This window comes from Amphiprion ocellaris, chromosome 14, assembly GCF_022539595.1.
Source record: "Amphiprion ocellaris isolate individual 3 ecotype Okinawa chromosome 14, ASM2253959v1, whole genome shotgun sequence".
NCBI lineage: Eukaryota > Metazoa > Chordata > Actinopteri > Pomacentridae > Amphiprion > Amphiprion ocellaris.
In genome coordinates this window covers 16,085,634-16,102,864 of record NC_072779.1, presented here as the reverse complement: position 1 = coordinate 16,102,864, position 17,231 = coordinate 16,085,634, and the positions used below count along the sequence as shown (strand labels likewise).

Below are 17,231 nucleotides of genomic sequence, written 5' to 3'. Positions count from 1 at the left end.
TTAATAACATTTTCTAAAACACATTATGTATTTGCATCTTATAAATATTGAAGGAGTTTGGAGACAAGGGATTGTTGAAAGACTGTTTGAAAATAGTGGCTTGTCCTCATCAAAAGTCCTTTGTTTCAGTCCATTGTTCTTTGTTATGAGAGAATATATATTTAATCTAATGGGCATAACAATTTTCAGACATGTTCACAAAAAAAATAAACACTATTACATTTGTTCATCAAACAACTGACAATCCATATACAATTCATATACAATCCATATACAATTCATATACAATTCATATACAATTCTTATATACACACACACACACACACACACACACACACACACACACACACACACACACATATGAATTAGCTACATCCACGGTCTTATTTTGTTTGATGAAAACGGACAGGAACATATTATCAGGTGTGCTGTTTGTACGGTTTCCTATAATGCTTGATTTCAGATACAGATTGAATTTGTGCCCTTGGTCTATTTCATGTACTTCTATCATTCAGTTTGCGGCATTTTTTACATATTCACTGTGAAATTACAAAAAAGCCAAAGTACATTTAGTTTTGTTACAATTTCCTTACATAAGCAAAGAGGTGACTGAGCTACTCATGAGGTAAACATGAAATATTTTCTTGTTTTTACTCACAAAATGTTTCTATTGCCAACCTTGGTTCATTTTATTTTTATAATGGAGAAGAAGCAGCAAGTGGTTCAATGTGCAAAAATGTTGAAACTTGGATGGAAGTGTTGCTAAAGATTTTTGAGTTGATCAGTGCTGTAAATCTTCATTCTTATTATTTTATTGTATTTCTATTCAGAGTTGTCTTTTAGTCATTGTGTTTGTTTTGTGCCACCTGATATTTTAGCTTTAGAGCACTTTGGTTGAACGTCTGTTTTTTTTAAAGTGCTTTTAGATAAATGATTTGAATTTGCTTCAATCAAAAAAGAATTTGTTGCTTTAAAATCAGTTTTCACTGATATTACATGAGCAAGAAAATCATCAATAAACAGATAATTTATCATAATATTTTATGTTAGGATTTCACAATGTGTACTATAGAAACAGATGATTGTACAGTTTGAAACACACATTAAATTTTCTTAGAAATTTGCCTCAACTTTAAAATAAGTAATTGAGGGAAATAACTCATTTTGTGAAAAAAACCTGGAATATTAAAATAAGATAAGATAAACTTTCTTGATCCCACAGAGGGGAAAGTTCACTGTTACAGTAGCTCAAAAGACAGCAATGGAAGAATATATTAAAGACATTATATCCACATGTTATATGTTTAACACAACAGTTCATCATTGTTACTTAGAGAGGATTATATACTCTCTCTGTTCTGTGTATGGATGTGTTTAAAGACTGTCTTGGATAATCACATGGCTTATAATGATGTTTGTTAAGAAATGAGCAGAAATTGAAAAAGTGCTGCCCTTTGTTTCTGTGAACACTATATTAGAGTTTATCCTTTCCTGCAGCAGTAAGTCCTGATTCTAGACAGTAGCTCTCAGACTTTACAGCTTTTGAGAAAACAACTCTTTATGCTGCTGTTTACACTCACAATTAAATACAATAACTTCAAAATCAAGACTTAAGAGATGGAAAAACTGTGCTTTGAAAGCCAAAGGTGAAATAGTATATAAAGACACGTCTGAAGGTTTGATCTCTGAGGCCATATAGGAGTGGGCTCAAACTCTTAGGGAGAATAATTAGACACAAAAAGAAGACATACTGAATGTGCACAGCGACAACACGCTTCATTTTCAATAGGCTGCTGGTGTTTATCATCTCAAACAGAGTCGAGGTAAGACACAAGCAAAACTGTAGCAGGTGCAGGAGCACTGTCTTATGTGCCTTATTGGCATGACTCGCATTAGAAGAGGCTGACTTTGCAGTAATCATGACTGCAACGTATGTATAAATGATAATCAAGCTCACCAATGCAAAATACATTATGGTAAAGGTCCTGCTCAGTGTTACGTAAATTTGTAGTCGGAACACAGTGCTTTTGGTGCAGAACTTTTGCAAAGTGAAGCTTGTGTTCTCGAGACTAACAAACAGAATGAGCAGCATGAAGGAGTCTAAAGAGGCCACTGTCCATATAACAGCGATGGCGATACCCATGGTCCTGGACGTGACTATGTAAGCATGCCTCAGTGGAAAACAAATGGCAACATATCTCTCCAAAGACATGACAGCGAGGCTGAGGGGAGACAACTTCACAGTGCTGCTTGCAAATAGTAAGAAAGTAATGCAAACATAGCTAGCCATTCTGACCCTAGTCACAGCAAAGACGTACAGCAGCATAGAGGCTACGAGCTGCAGAGAGTCAGTAACAAGCAGGTGACCAAACAGGACGTATCGAGGCGACTGCAGCAGGAGAGGCTTTTTCAGCAGAGCAAACACCATGACACTGTTTACGTACAGGAAAAAGAGGCACAGCAGTGTAGACAGCACAGCTTTGATGCTAGTATGAAGTGATAAGACCTGAGGCGCTTCTGTGGAGTCATTCATGACTTCTGCTTCATTTAGTGTCTGTGAAGACAAAACAAACACAAATGCATCAGACTGATCGTTAATCAACATTATGGCAGTCTTGAATTCTGTCAAATTACATCTTGCAATTAGTACAAGGTAAAATGTCAAGTAACACAACAAAACAGTATTACATCAAATAAAACATTTCAAGAGCACATAGAATCTGTGAAGCTAAAAGCCAGTGAACAGATTTATTATAAGTATGAGACACAGCACTTACATGTTACATGAGAAAATGTAGGGCTTCACGTCCTTTTTATAAGGGATCTGTGTCTTGACATCATCACCTTTGCCAGTTAAACAACCAATCAAATCTCATGAAATCATGATCTCCAGCTGCGCTGGCTGTGGTTTTGTTTTGAAGAAGTCAAAGTTTGTGGAAGTTGTGTCACAAAAATTTACTTTATACTCTATTTAGCATAAAAATATATCTGCTTTACACATGCAGTTTTCAAGTTAGTATAGAAAAAAGACAAAACTTAATTTGTTGAAGAATCGATTTATCATCATGGAGGTATATAGTTGTAATACTGCCTTAAATGTCACACGTTAAAGGGATCATTAAAAGGATCATGTAGATTTATGTTGCTTTAATACTGTAAATAAATTAGGACACAGATAGGTCCAAAAAGAGAATCACAGGTCAGAAATACACTTAATATGCTGGGTTTTTTTAATGTAATATGACTCCAATGTGTTCAGATTTAAAATATTTCCCTTTTCTGACCCTAACTGAAGTCCCTACATGGATCTGTAGACAGCTTTGATATCAGTGTGTCAGTTTAATTGCCTCAACTTTAAAAAAATAACATAAAAAATCCAATTGCATCTTCTCAGATTGTAAAAAATAGTGGCTCATATTCTCTTGGAGAGCAACATTGTTGATATTAATTCTGGGAACACAATATCGCGGACAATGAGTGCAGTGTAGCAAAGCAGAAGCCAGGCAGGTTTTAAATCCCAGACTTTTGATGGACTCACCATAGAAGCTAAGAAGCCCTACAGCAAACAATGAAACTGAACAAAGAAAGACACTAAATACTAAATTTAATACAGCAGTAAGTTAATCTTTGTGAAGCCCTGATACCTAGTATATGCTGATAAGATATACAGTTTCAGAGGAAAGCCCATCTGAATGAGTGAGCAATAGGAAGGGAAAGAGTTTTTTTGAGAGAGCAGCTTGTTTTGTTGAGTTTGTTTGTCCCATTCTTTAAAGAGTTTTCCATGTAAATATCCTTTTAAGCTTTTAAGGTCCTATATTATGCCCTTTTTAGCAAACAAATCTCACTTGTCCTCACTTGTTTCTTTCATTTTTTCAGCTCCAGATATTGCAGAGTTGGTTCATTTAAAATTAGCTGCACACTAAGGACTTTTAAGTTGTTGTGGCAACATTGCCACCAAGATGAAAAGTAATTCACTGGATCTGCAGTTCCTCAGCTGCTGGGAGTGCATGGAGGCTCTTGTGTTCACTCTTGTAGCCAGCAGCAGAACATTTGGTGAGTTTTGCTCACAGCTAAGATATCTTAGAGTTTGTAGAAACAGCTGTAGTAAGTAATTAAACCTGGTAGACTGAGCGGCAGCTGCTCCTTCTGGATGGCTCACCTGGAAACAATGTGAAGTGACTGAGCTGAATTATACAAAGTTTGAGTAAGACGACTGTTGATTCCTCAGTTGGGAACGTAGCAGGTCAGTAAAATTCTTACTGACTTGTAAAGCTGGAGGTTGTCTATTTGTTGGAAGCTTGAGGAAAGGCAGACGTAATTATTTTCTTTATGTAACAGCCTATAGTTCACAACTCCAATTTAGAATAACCAGAAAACTCAGTAAAAATGGATTCTCACCATATCAGGCCTTTAAAGTCTTAAAAGACAAAGTACTGGCTGAAAAGTTTGCTGCGGTTGTTCATTTGTCCAGAATAGTAAATTAGTTCTAGAAAATGTAGCCTAAAGTTAGACATCTACATAAAGTCTAATAGTTAAATCTATGCCATAGATGCATTCTGTTAAGCCCAATACTTTGGTTTCACAAACACAGATTCATACACCATGTACCAACCATAGCAGAAATTTTGAGCTTCTGTATTCCGTGTTACACCAAAATTCAGTCTTTTTTTTTTTTTTTTTTTTTTTAATGAATTACTTTTTAATGTCATTTCCTTGTTTGGACAAAAAACTATGATTATGTAAACTTTTCTAATGTAAACCTACTAACACACGGTTAGACCTTCTAACATTAGGCATACTAATTCATATGCTAACACTATTGTTTAGCATATGCAATGTTATGTCAGCATTAAACTCAAAGCAGACATTTCATAAAACTTGTGCAAAATGTTGGGCAGATGTAAAGTTCTACCCTTTGGGAGAATTAAAAGAAGTCAGGATCACAAAAGTTAGCATAATTTCATCCTCTTGGGGACAATAAATATCAGAACACATAGATTTAAAGAGTCCATGTTGTGACGATAAGTTTCTCTGTATACCACCGGTACATGTGACAGTGAAGAACATGGTAGCTGTACTTGACTCTACTTATACTCATTGTAGAGACTCTTGTCTGTACTTTAGCACCACAGCACCGTAGACAACTCATGTATGTTCACGAGGCTTTAGGTTTGTGATCGTCTTATTACAAATAATTGTCAACTTGTCAGTATCTCATATGCACCTGCTCTCATTCACACATTAACCATTCAGTGAAGGTAAAAAATGTTTTTGTTGTGAGTTTTCCTGTACTACATTTAAAGATACTGCTGTCATCTTTTTGGATTCCTGCAGTTTCATCCAGTGTCTATGAAAACATGTACAGCGAAATTCTGAATATTATTAGTTAGGCCCAAAGTGATGCAACAGTAAAACTTCTGCCCCTGTTCAGAAAACTCCATCTTTGTTTACAGACTCAACTCACAAAATGATCTCAGAGGCTTTAGTCTTTCGGAGGACAGTCATTACAGTTCATTAATAATTCAGATGTTTATGTCTGCTGCTTCTCAGTTTGTTGATCCATTGAGGCACAATTAGATTATTTTTGTTCTAGGTCCAGGGAGTTTATCACACACGAGATATGCCATCTATATCATAAAGTTTAGAAACTGCAACGCTGAAAGTTTATCTGAATGACAGTTTACCATATAACTACAACAAGAAAAAGATTTCTGCAGTAAATTGAAGTAGAATTATTCATCTAATGGCATAAAAATGGAACATACAATGTTGTAAATCATAAAATGCCTGTTTTAGTCCAACTTCAGTTTTACCGTGGTGATTTCAGTGTGAAGTGCAGAGTGTAGGAGAAAATAGAAAACTCAATGGCTTAAAAGAAAAGTTGAAAAAATACTCTGTTTAAAGTACATACTATATTTTAGTACTATGTATTGTGCATGTGTCTGAAAACAGCATTATATAATGAAACAAACCACCACATTCTAAATAATATGGTATCATTTAAGTACACAAACCACATGGGTGATGTTGGCTGCATCCATCTTTAATCATTGTTTGAATTCAAACATTACAAACACACAGTAACAATGATGCAATCACTCAAAATAAAAATTAAACAAGAAAAGCATTACGTTTCAAAAAATAAAAAAAAAATATGTATATTGTAACGGAACAATACAATCAAATCCCAATATTTCAAAATAAGGCAAAGCTGAAAGGCAAAATATCTACAAAGCAAAAGCAATAATAATAATAATAATAATAATAATAATAATAATAATAATAATAATAATAATAATAACTTATATTTTCCTTAATCGGCTGTTAAGTTGGACAATGATGTTGATGAATCTTGAAACATTTCTTCTACAGCTGCTGGCTATATTTAGACTGAAAACTGGAAATTAGCTGTAATGAAAAAAAGACAATGAAATAAGACAATGTGGATTCTTCATGTTTCTCTCCACTATTGCATTCCTGATACTCTAAGCCGGATTTTGCTCCAGCGTTCTTGTAACCCTCAAAGATGAACACGTACAGGTAAGGAATAAAATCTAAATTCAAAATCCTGGTGGACTTTTACTGGTAACGTAAGTTTTACTTTAAAAAAAAAAAAAAAAAAAAAATCATCTGCCTTTATTTTACAAAAAAAAATTAAAAATAAAAGACAAAAAACTATTTAAAATGATTGGTATACTCCATGTTATCATTAAACCTCTTAGAAAACTAATAATAATTTTCCACGGGGTACTTCAAAAACTTCTTGTTAATCCCTCACTGTCCCAAAAACATAGAAGCCGTCACTTTTTTAAAAGGCAGAAAACCGATTTGTTTCCATCGTTTGCTTTGATTCTTTGATTTGGGATCAAATTGGAGAACAAATGTCTCATTCTGCGTCACAAATCTCCTGAGGAATTTGGCTGTATCATCCAGAAAAATGGAGTTTATTCCCTTATTATGCAGACACCTGACCATAGCTTTGGCTTCTTTCTGACATGGTAATTTTCAAAGGCGATGAAATGACAACAAATGTCTGAATTTTCGTGGACAGTGACTTTATAGTATACAGCCCCAAAATGGGAGCTGCGCCCCTTGTTTCCAGTTTAAGCAGAGAACTTTTTGAAGTACCGTCTTATAGTTTAAGTCCACTTACCACAAGTATCCTTCCTTAAATTCAGTGAATTTGTGCCGAACCATAAATGTTGCTAGAGCATCTGCTACCTAGCGACAGATGACAGAGGCGGAATCATTAAATTAGCAACAAAATCAATCTGGATCAAACACTCCAAACTGAACAAACCAGATGTGCAAATTCGAAATAGAAAATAGCTTCATTTGGTGAGTTCAACTTCATATTAGGCTTGTCGTAACATATGTGCAGTGTCCATTAAGGTAAGAACCACGTACTTTCTCAGGTGCGTCCTCGTGAACAGCATGACCACACTGAGGGAGAACCTGCATCTGAAACTTCCCTGTGCACAAACAGTGTGAAAATGTGGATTTCTGAGTATTCTACAGTATACACTAAACATGAAACAACAAGAATAGTGGAATTAATGCAATACAAATAATTTGTGCCCTTTACCTTGCATCTGTCCAATAGTAAGGTCTTTGTCAAGCCTGTCCACTCCTGTACAAAGGAACAAGTCAGGGGTGAAATTGTGCAGTGAATTGCAAAATTGCTTGGAATAAAACTTGAATCATTAGTGCTCATCCAAACTAAAGGGACTGTCCCGACTATTATTCAATGCTACCTTTCCTGACAGTTTTCATACATGGACTATTTAAAAATAATGCAAGTTTACTGTGAATAACTGTGAGAGATTAAACCTGCGAGCAGGAGCAGTTTTGGCACAGAGCAGGTGAGAAACAGGGCAGACAATCCTCTGAACCAGCCCTCCCAATATTTTTCTGTCTTTGACAGCTCCACTCGCCAGGTGAAGATGCTTTCCTTTTTTATCTGTAAGGAAAACAGTGAACATTTTTAAGTTTTCAACTTCTCTTCTGAACTCATACAGATTACATGAGAAAGACAAAGACAGAAAGACGGAACCTCTTGGTCATCTTCCTTCATTCTTTTCTTATTGGACTCTTCTTCCGCTTCTTCATCCTCCTCTTCTTCTATAATTCCTTCACCAATGCTATTAGAGACGCCTGGGCTGCTGGTGGATTCCTCACATCTGTGCATGTCAGAACAGAGGAGTGTAAAACACAGTGAATAACACACACACACACACACACACACACACGCAGCACTTATTGTACAGAGATGGAGCAGACATACTTTTTCACTTGGCCTCCCATTGACACCCGAGCTGACTCTATGTTTCGGATCTGGCCACTTTTCACACTGAAAGCAAAAGGTAACGCACAGTTTTAGTACAAAAACAATCCTGGTGAGATTAATTTCATGCTTGAAAAACCAAACTCTATGAATGGAGGCTCTTTAAAGTAAAGCTGGAAAGGGAAAACAAAATACAGCACAACAAAGCTCCTATTGATCTGAGGAAATGATTTTGGCCACATTACAGACCAGTCTAATGTAGTCCAATTATACTTCCAAGATGATGCAGTATGACTAACTGGTAAATGCTTACCTCCACTCAATGGCATTTTCCAGAGATTTAAACGTTTTTGGCCGACTTCTGAGGAAATTCTGCATACTGTTCAAAGCATCCATTGCTGTGCCTGAATGAAATTAACACAATTATTTGTCCTTAATAAACTCAGTAATACTGAGCTTATCATGAATTAGACAGTTTTATTAATATTATCAAGTAATTTAATGTGAAAAGTGAGCTAGAGACAAATTTTAAAAAAGCATGTTCGTTGCTTAGCTATGATCCTCCTTTGAGAGAACATGTAAGAACTTACCTTCTACGACATCAATCACACACAGGCCGAGCAGGGACGGTATGTGATTAGCAGCGGCTGTGTGAACTGCAATAGCGCCACCCATGCTGTGTCCAATAATCATGATTGGAGGTGGGTTCTCTCCATAGAGGGCCTCCACCACTTTGCCAATGTCCCTTTTTCAAGAAAAAGTAAGTACAACCTGTTAACATGGTTACAGATTCATCTTATGAGTCTGTGTGTTTCAGTCAATACTAATTATTTACCCACCAAACTATCATTTTACTCCTACTGGAATGAACTGCGAAAACAAGACCATTTAAGGAAAAGCATTAAAACATTCGCTGCTTTTACTTTTGGAAGTGTACAAATCAAAGCAGACTGTGGGGTTGATCATCACTGCCCTCTACGGCTTCACATATTTTCGATAAACTGTTTAAAGTAGCTCCCTGTGTTGTCTTAAGTTCACACACAGAAACTTACTTTGCCATCGTGTCTGCAGAGAGATCTTCAGGATTTTTCACTTTGGTGTCGCCTGCAGGTGACGACAGAAAAACACATTTCAGCATTTGTTACATCTTAGCTCATGAATATGCAAAGAATGACGTGCCAGATAGTGCTGTGATCAGGACAGAGATGTGACCAAGCTACTTTGGTACAACAATTTCCTTTCTTAATCATTCGTAATACTGGAGCTGCATTTTAAATAAGAATGCAGCTCCACAAGGGACTGATGTCATTTCACTCTTATTAGAAAATAGTAAGTGACGGTGATTTAAATTCATCACGTACATTACAAATATTCAGGATGCTTTTTCAGGCTATATCATGCAGATGATAAGGTCTGAGGATGCAATGGCCAACATATACCATATCATCAGCTAAACTCAATTTCTGATTTTGAATGACACATAATCATACAATGCCTATATGTACATGCAGTTCAGAAAAATCTGCATTTTCTGAGCTATGAAAAAAATATGTCTACCACTTGATGTTGTGTCCTGCAACTACCTATATTTACCATGAGCTCGAAGGTCCATAGCCACCACCCTGCAGTTGATCCTGTTGTATATGACGGCCTGCAAAGATACATATGGGTCTAATAGTGTAGAGCGAATGTGTTGAAATAAAAATACAACTTTATAAATATTCTACACTATGTTTAAGAGAATTTTAGAAGGTGTTTTTTTCCCCAGAGTATAGAGGTTGCAGAGTTTCTTTACTAGTAATAATAATAACACTCACAGTAAACACTGCCCAGGAAAGTGCAGAGTGGCCGCCTCCATGGAGCAGCAGCAGCACAGGACCATGGGAGCCACTGCAGTAAAGTCTGAAAATGTTCAAAGTAGTCAAGGAAATACAAACCAGGTAGGCAGATGATGCTCAAAACAGAACAAACATTAATGTTCAATGGCATGTTGACGTTGTACACTGTGGTACACTGGCATGAAGGAGCAGCTAAATCTGAATGGACCTAGCTGGATTCAAATGACACATCAAAGCATCAGTCCTTCATGTGGAATTTCCTCCTGACGAACAGGAGCAGCAGTCAAGGATATATCTTTGCCATTTTCATTTTCCACCTCAATATCTTCCATGGTTTCAAAGTACTGACTCCAGGGCAAGGGAGAGAAATCTCTCTTCCGTCCAGGTCTGTAAAAAAACAAAAACAAAAAGCAAATAAAAAGTAAACCAATCTGTGTCTGGTGTGATTCAATAGTGCAGCAGAATCATTAGACTATATATAAAAATTTATGTGCAATTGCAAGACAGACTCTTTGGACTGTGTCTCCAAAGAAATTAGCTCTCTGATCACCTTTTTCACATTGGCAAATGCTGCAACATTAAAAGACAAAACAAGGTTAAAAATCAGGCCAGTCTCAGTGATCAAGGAATCGACCAAAATATTTTGGTTCCGGACTGATGTTTGGAACTGATATACTGAACATTTGCAGTAAAAATGTCGATCTTAGAGTAAAATTCAGAATAACCAAAACTCCAACTCAGAAATGTGATTAAAAAAAAAACATTTGATTAACAGCGAACCTTTAAAACAGATTCTTCAATACCAGTAGGCTATGACTTGTGTAATAACCAATCAGACAAGGCTGTGGGCAGGACATTGCTTGAGCTCACAGAGTTGTAACTACAGATAAAGTGAGGTAGCTGTCAAAGTAGTGTATTGTAAAATAAATTTTATTGGGAATTGTTTAAAATATGTATATAGCAATGCTGAAAAAAGCAAAATATCAGATTCAATAACCAGCCAGGTTAATAATTTCTCTACCCCTACAATGAAATGATGGTTACAATTCAATCAACTAAACCTGGAATCTGTGTTTCCTCTGCTTTATCATCTACTTGTAACACATAAAGGCTGTTCCAAAAGGAATACCTGAGAACACTTTCAGCTTGATGGCACTAAAACCTCATGACAGGGATATTCAATTGTAAGTTTTGAGATACATTAAAACACTCTGCAACAAGATCATTTTTTAAAAGCGATCCTTCTAATGTTGGTGTGTCATTTATCTACCTGTACCTGAAACTAAAAGCAGTCACAGTAGTTGAGTTGTTCTAATGTGCTGCCTGCTGGGTATATTACTGACTTGACACCATAGACTGTCACACAGCTGCATTTTCAGGGTCATATTTATAGAGCTTGTTGGCTTTGCTTTAGTTTTTCTACACACTTGAGAGAGAGCTTGGATAGAGTTTTATCCAGATTAAAAATATACAGCCTGTCAAGGCATGCAGTACATGGGTACACCCTTGCAAGAACCAAAAGTATGTTTGAACAGCTACTTTACCAGGGAGTTAAAGTGTAAACAAGCCTGTATACGCAGGCTGTGCGGATGGAAACTGAAGATGGTCCAAATCCTTCAGCTACACCTGTTAGCACTTTAACCTAACAGTCATACAGACAGCTTTAGGTGTATCGTCATGTTTCACTAACGCCATGAAGTTCAGCAGATACATGTCTGACAAAAGTGACACCAAAAATATTATGTAAAATGTTTGCATTCCAAAGCTACTAGCTAAAATCCATCATATTATACAATACTGACGGTCCAAACTCTGGTAGCAGCAGCTAGCTTAGCCTGGCTAACGCAGTTAGTCTGTGCTGTCATTTGACAAACTGCAAAAATACGAGTCCACTGTCGAGCTTGAGGGAATACAAACCAACTGGGCTGACGGTAAATGAAACTAAACATGACGTTATAAAGCCAACACAGGTGACAGCATGCTATTAGGATGCTAGCTAACTCACCCCATTTTCATTTTGGAACTGGACTGAAAACCACCTGCCATAGGAGGTCTGGAGGCTAACAGATTCAAATGCAGCTGTTTCTCCATGGCGTCAGAAGTGGGCTTGGTCTCTGTCAGGAACGGTTTATTAAGACCTTCCCTCTCTTTTGCAGCATATGATTTTCCTCGACACCTGGGCCGACGTTAGCCAGACATTGGGTAAATTGCGTTTCTCCGTTAAGCTAACGGCTAGCGCTCTTCTTCTACTGCTGCTGCTGCTGCTATGATTATGGTTGGCTCCTTTCTTCTTCTTTGTTTTTTTTCCAGTAGGTCAGCGTGGACATTAAAGAGCATCACTGCCATCTACTGATTATAAAATATTATATTAGAGGTTCATAGTCTTTTATTCAGTTCCATTTATATAACAAATAACATTGCATTGTATTAATGACAATATTTAAATTAAAGTTTCATTTGTATAATAAATAATATTGTAAATTAGTGGGTAAATTTAATCAGGTAAATTTATTAAATATCTTAGGATCTCAAATTTTGTCTTTGAATTTGTCAGGTAAATATGTAAAATAAATAATATTGTAAGGCCTTAAAATTTAAATTAGTCAGGTAATTTATATAATAAATGATATCTAAGGGTTCTAAACTTTGTGTTAAAATGATGTAGGTAGATTTCTATAAACTGTACTGATTTGCCTTAGCATTAACATTAAATTAGTCAGGTAAATCTTTATGATAAATAATTATAAGGCCTCAAATTTTATACTTAAAGTGGTCAGGCACATTTGTAAAGATAAATATTTTCTAAGGGCCTAAATGTTGTTACATTAGTTGGCTAAATTTATATAAATGGTATTATATGGTCTTTAAATTGAGATTTGAATTACTAAATTTATATAATAAATATATAAATATTAGAGTCCCAAACTTTAAATGAAGTAAATTTGCACAATAAAAATATTGTAGCGTCTTAACCCCAATATTTAAATTCATCAAAGGAATTTGCATATTGAAATATATTTTTAGGATCTTAACAATGATATTTAAATTAGTCAGGTCAATATATATAATAAATAATATTGTAGGGTATTAACTTGTATGTATTTAACCTTGTTGGTAAATTTATAATATTAATCTTATCACTCAGTGCCTGTTGCTTTAAATAAGCAATGTAAATCACAGGGACTTGACTTGTTTGCGATTTCCAGTTCTAATGTCTTAATTTGATGACATTTTAAAAATAATTACTGCTTTTCAAGAAGAGGGTTCAGGGAAGTTCGGGGGGGGAAACATCATGGCAACAGAAAAAAGCTCTGCAGGTTTCCCATTCAGTTGGACACCACTTGTGGCTTTACTGTACTGATTTCACAAAATGGGAAAGACTTAAGAAAAAATTGCATCAAATAAGATGCAACATTTTTGCCAGGAGTTTTTTTCTACAGATGTTACAACTTGCCTACTAATATGAAAAACATAAAAATGACAATGCACGTTTCTCTAGCTTACAATACACTTATTGAACAGAAGGTGGCAGCAGTGCATTCTTTACCTCTGTAACTGAGACTACTTAATCCAACAATTTTGCACTTGAAGTTCAGTTTACTCATTGTGGTTAGAGCGAGTCAGTCAGTGAAAACCGAAATGTGGTGCCCTCTGTGGCTATGAGAGAGCTTTATCAAGTCTGAAAAATGTGTCAAAGTAATGTCATCAGTGCTATCTCACCTGTTTACTGCAGACCACAGGTTTATAACAGAAGGTCTACATGACAAACTAGGCCTGTTCAGTCTGAATAATACGTGTTGGTAAATGTAATTTTTAGAACTTGACCAGTGTAAAAACATCATATGTAAAAAGTAAAAATGTCTCAGTAGAAATAATTAGCAAGAGAAAATGTGCAGCTATTGAAGCATGATTGTGATTAATGGAAACTGCAGCTTTATGAACACTAAAGTTGAAGAGAGTCATTGTTATTCAGAGGGGGACACCAGAGGGACTTGTAAATGCAGTTACATAAAGAATATGTCACAAGAGGTGATCGGCGACAGCTGCAGACTTGCTAATTTGCGAGTGATCGAGGCACAAGAAAGGACAGGAACAGGTGAAAGTGAAAAACAAAGTGGCTCAAATACTGATGGGTGACAAAGTGAAGGAAACATCTGAACCCTTGACCCCAGCGAGAGGATCCAAGGGCTAGTATACTAGCATAGTATGGAAGGCAATGGTTTGATTAATGAATCAGATTCTAGGGTCTTCACATCTTAGACTGGCAAGTTAGACAAGGCACTCCACCGCCATCATCAAAAGACCAAATGATGCAATAATCTGGACGAAGGATGTTTATCCCTCCAGCAGCAGTTCAGAGATTTGGAGAATCACTGTCTAAATGCACTGAAGCTTTTCTGGCAGCACATGGTGGCACAACAAGGCACTTTATGTTGCTTTTTTCCCCTTTAATTCAAAAGTCAAAAGTGATCCTTGTGATAAGGCGATCATCATCTTTATTCAGTTATAACCACCACAGTAAAGCAGGCTTTTCACCCAAACACTGGACCAGATTGACTTTTCAGACTATTATTGTTCCCCCAATTCATAATTTTGTTGAAAAATTATGCTTTCTTAGTTGTATGTTTTCCAGGCTTTTGAAACCTTTTCTATTATGTGCAATAAATTTGGTCTTCTTCTTCTTCATATGTTAATTCATTTGTATTATAATCCCACATTTCATTATTTAACTTTCTGGAGAAATTGTCTGCTAGTTTTTCAGCTGCTCCTTAGTCGGTGTATGGTAATGATGCTGGAATATTCTTCGTCTGCCAAGCTTCTGCAGACGGGGAGTCATCTTGTCAATGGTTACGTTGGTGTATCCACGGACATTTATAGCATCATCTTTAAATGTCACCTTCCCAACACCTTTTGTACTCCCATAGCCTCATATCATTCCGCTTTCACGTCTGTGCTACAGTGTCGGGACTATGCATTCATTGTGGTTCACACCATACATACTGGACCCTGTCCCAAAAAGCAAACAAGGCTTTTTTTCTTGGACACCATCCACAGAGCTGATGTTATGCAATGTCCTTCACACTGTCTGAGCTGTGACGCAAACTCTGATTTCCATTTATAACCGCCGTGTCTCATTTGAAGCACCTGCTTGTCTGTTTTTCAGAATTGTGCAAGTTGCACACGGTCCATGGTGTAATTTTTGTAGGAGGACGACCACTGCAGCTCTGATCAGTGATACTATGGCTCGTTGTATACCTCCTGATTACTGCTGTAATTTTGTTTTGACTGGTTTTTAGTCAGTCACCACCCTGCAGTTGATCCTACTGCATATGACGACCTGCAAAGATACATACAGTGCTGTGAAAAAGTATTTGCCCCCTACAGAAATCTTCTATTTCTGCATATTTGTCACACACAAATGTTTCAGGTCTTCAAACTAATTTTAAAGTAAAGAAAACAAAAAATGCAGTTTTTAAATGATGATTTCATTTATTACAGGAAAAATGCTGTCCAGCCCATTTTACCCTATGTGAAAAATGAAGTAGCCCCCTAAATGCCAAATGACCAAATTCATTTGGCATTTAGCTTCAGTTTCACCGTCCACACTCACATATGATTACTGCCAGGCTTACTGAGCCTAAATATCACTAAATACAGCCTGCCTGGCATTGTGAAATTGCTAAAGGGTCTCAAAAAGCAGCACATGATGCCAAGGTCTAAAGAGATTCAAAATCAGATGTGAAACAAAGTCATGTATATTAATTAGTCTGGAAAGAGTTACACAGTGAGAGACATTATCCACAAATGGAAAAACATGGAACAGTGGTTAACCTTCCCAGTAGTGGACCAGCGACCAACATTTCCTCCAAGAACATCAACATCTAATCCAGGAGGTCACAAACGAACCCAGACGAACATCCAAAGAACTGCAGACCTCACTGGCCTCAGTTAAGGTCTGTCTATATGATTCTACAATAAGTAAGACACTGGGAGAAAATGGATCCATGGGACAGTTGCAAGGTGCAAACTGTTACCAAGCAAAAATAACATAAAGACTTGTCTGCTATTGGCAAAGAAATATCTAGATGAGCCCCAAGACTTTTTGTGACTTTTGAAGACATGAGTCCCGTTACATCTGGTGTAAAGATAATACTGCATTTCACAAGAAGAACACGATAGCAACAGTGAAACATGATATGATGGTGATAGTGTGATGGTTTGGGGCTGCTTTGCTTCCACAGGACCTGGACGACTTGTCATAATTAATGGAGCCATGAATTCTGCTCTCCATCAGAAAATCCTCCTTGAGAATATCCACCCAAGTGAATGACCTAAAACTCAAGCGCATATGGATTATGCAGCATGGCAAAGACCCAAAACACACAAGCATGTCCACCTCTGAGTGGCGCAAAAAGAACAAAATGTAGGTGTTTAGTGGCACAAAGTGTGGACCTTTGGCAAGACTTTAGAAGGGCAGTTCGTGCTTGAAAATCACCTAATTATCAAATAAATATAAATGTTACTTTGATGATCTGGAAAATTTAAATGAGACAAATGTACAAAAATAGAAGACATCAGGACATCACAGTAGGGGAACCTCTGAAATCCAACAGTCTACATGCAATATGCTGAAATAAAAGAACAACTTCGGAAATATTCTGTCCTGTGTTGGTGTCAGTTTTAACAAAGCAGCACAGGACCATGGGAGCCACTGCAGTAAATTCTGAAAATGTCAAGCTACTCATGGAAATACAAACCAGAGCTCTGCTGGAGTTACAAAGTAAGTAGAATATGCTCAAAAACAGAACAAACATTAATGTTCAATGTCATGTTGAAGTTACACGCTGTGGCACACTGGCATGAAGGAGCAGCTAAATCTGAACCGACCTAGTTGGATTCAAATGACACATCAAAGCATCAACCATTCATGTGGATTTTTCTCCTGACAGACAGGAGCAGCAGTCAAGGATATATGTTTGCCATTTTAATTTTCCACCTCAACATACGTCCACCACTGCAGAAAACAAAAAGCAAGCAAAATATTATCTAATTTGTGTGTGGTGTGATTTAATACTGCAGCACAATTGCTAGGGTATATAGAAAAATGA

General features: G+C 36.7%; 2 protein-coding genes across 2 annotated transcripts; both read right to left on the bottom strand.

Moving 5' to 3' along the window:
• Window positions 1-1,229: 1,229 nt before the first annotated feature.
• LOC111579845 (odorant receptor 131-2-like) lies at window positions 1,230-2,533 on the bottom strand. Its single transcript, XM_023287341.2, has one exon. It carries the CDS (start codon window positions 2,531-2,533, stop codon window positions 1,604-1,606), a length of 930 nt encoding a protein of 309 aa, XP_023143109.2. The 3' UTR covers window positions 1,230-1,603.
• Window positions 2,534-6,022: 3,489 nt separating this feature from the next.
• Window positions 6,023-12,408, bottom strand: ppme1 (protein phosphatase methylesterase 1). Its single transcript, XM_023287369.3, has 14 exons — window positions 12,128-12,408; window positions 10,416-10,509; window positions 10,102-10,194; window positions 9,878-9,935; window positions 9,337-9,388; window positions 8,875-9,029; window positions 8,598-8,688; window positions 8,285-8,350; window positions 8,054-8,180; window positions 7,831-7,960; window positions 7,586-7,630; window positions 7,408-7,472; window positions 7,154-7,221; window positions 6,023-6,408 (listed from the first exon to the last, which is right to left on the bottom strand). Exons 1-14 carry the CDS (start codon window positions 12,211-12,213, stop codon window positions 6,405-6,407), a joined length of 1,134 nt encoding a protein of 377 aa, XP_023143137.1. The 5' UTR covers window positions 12,214-12,408; the 3' UTR covers window positions 6,023-6,404.
• Window positions 12,409-17,231: the final 4,823 nt, after the last annotated feature.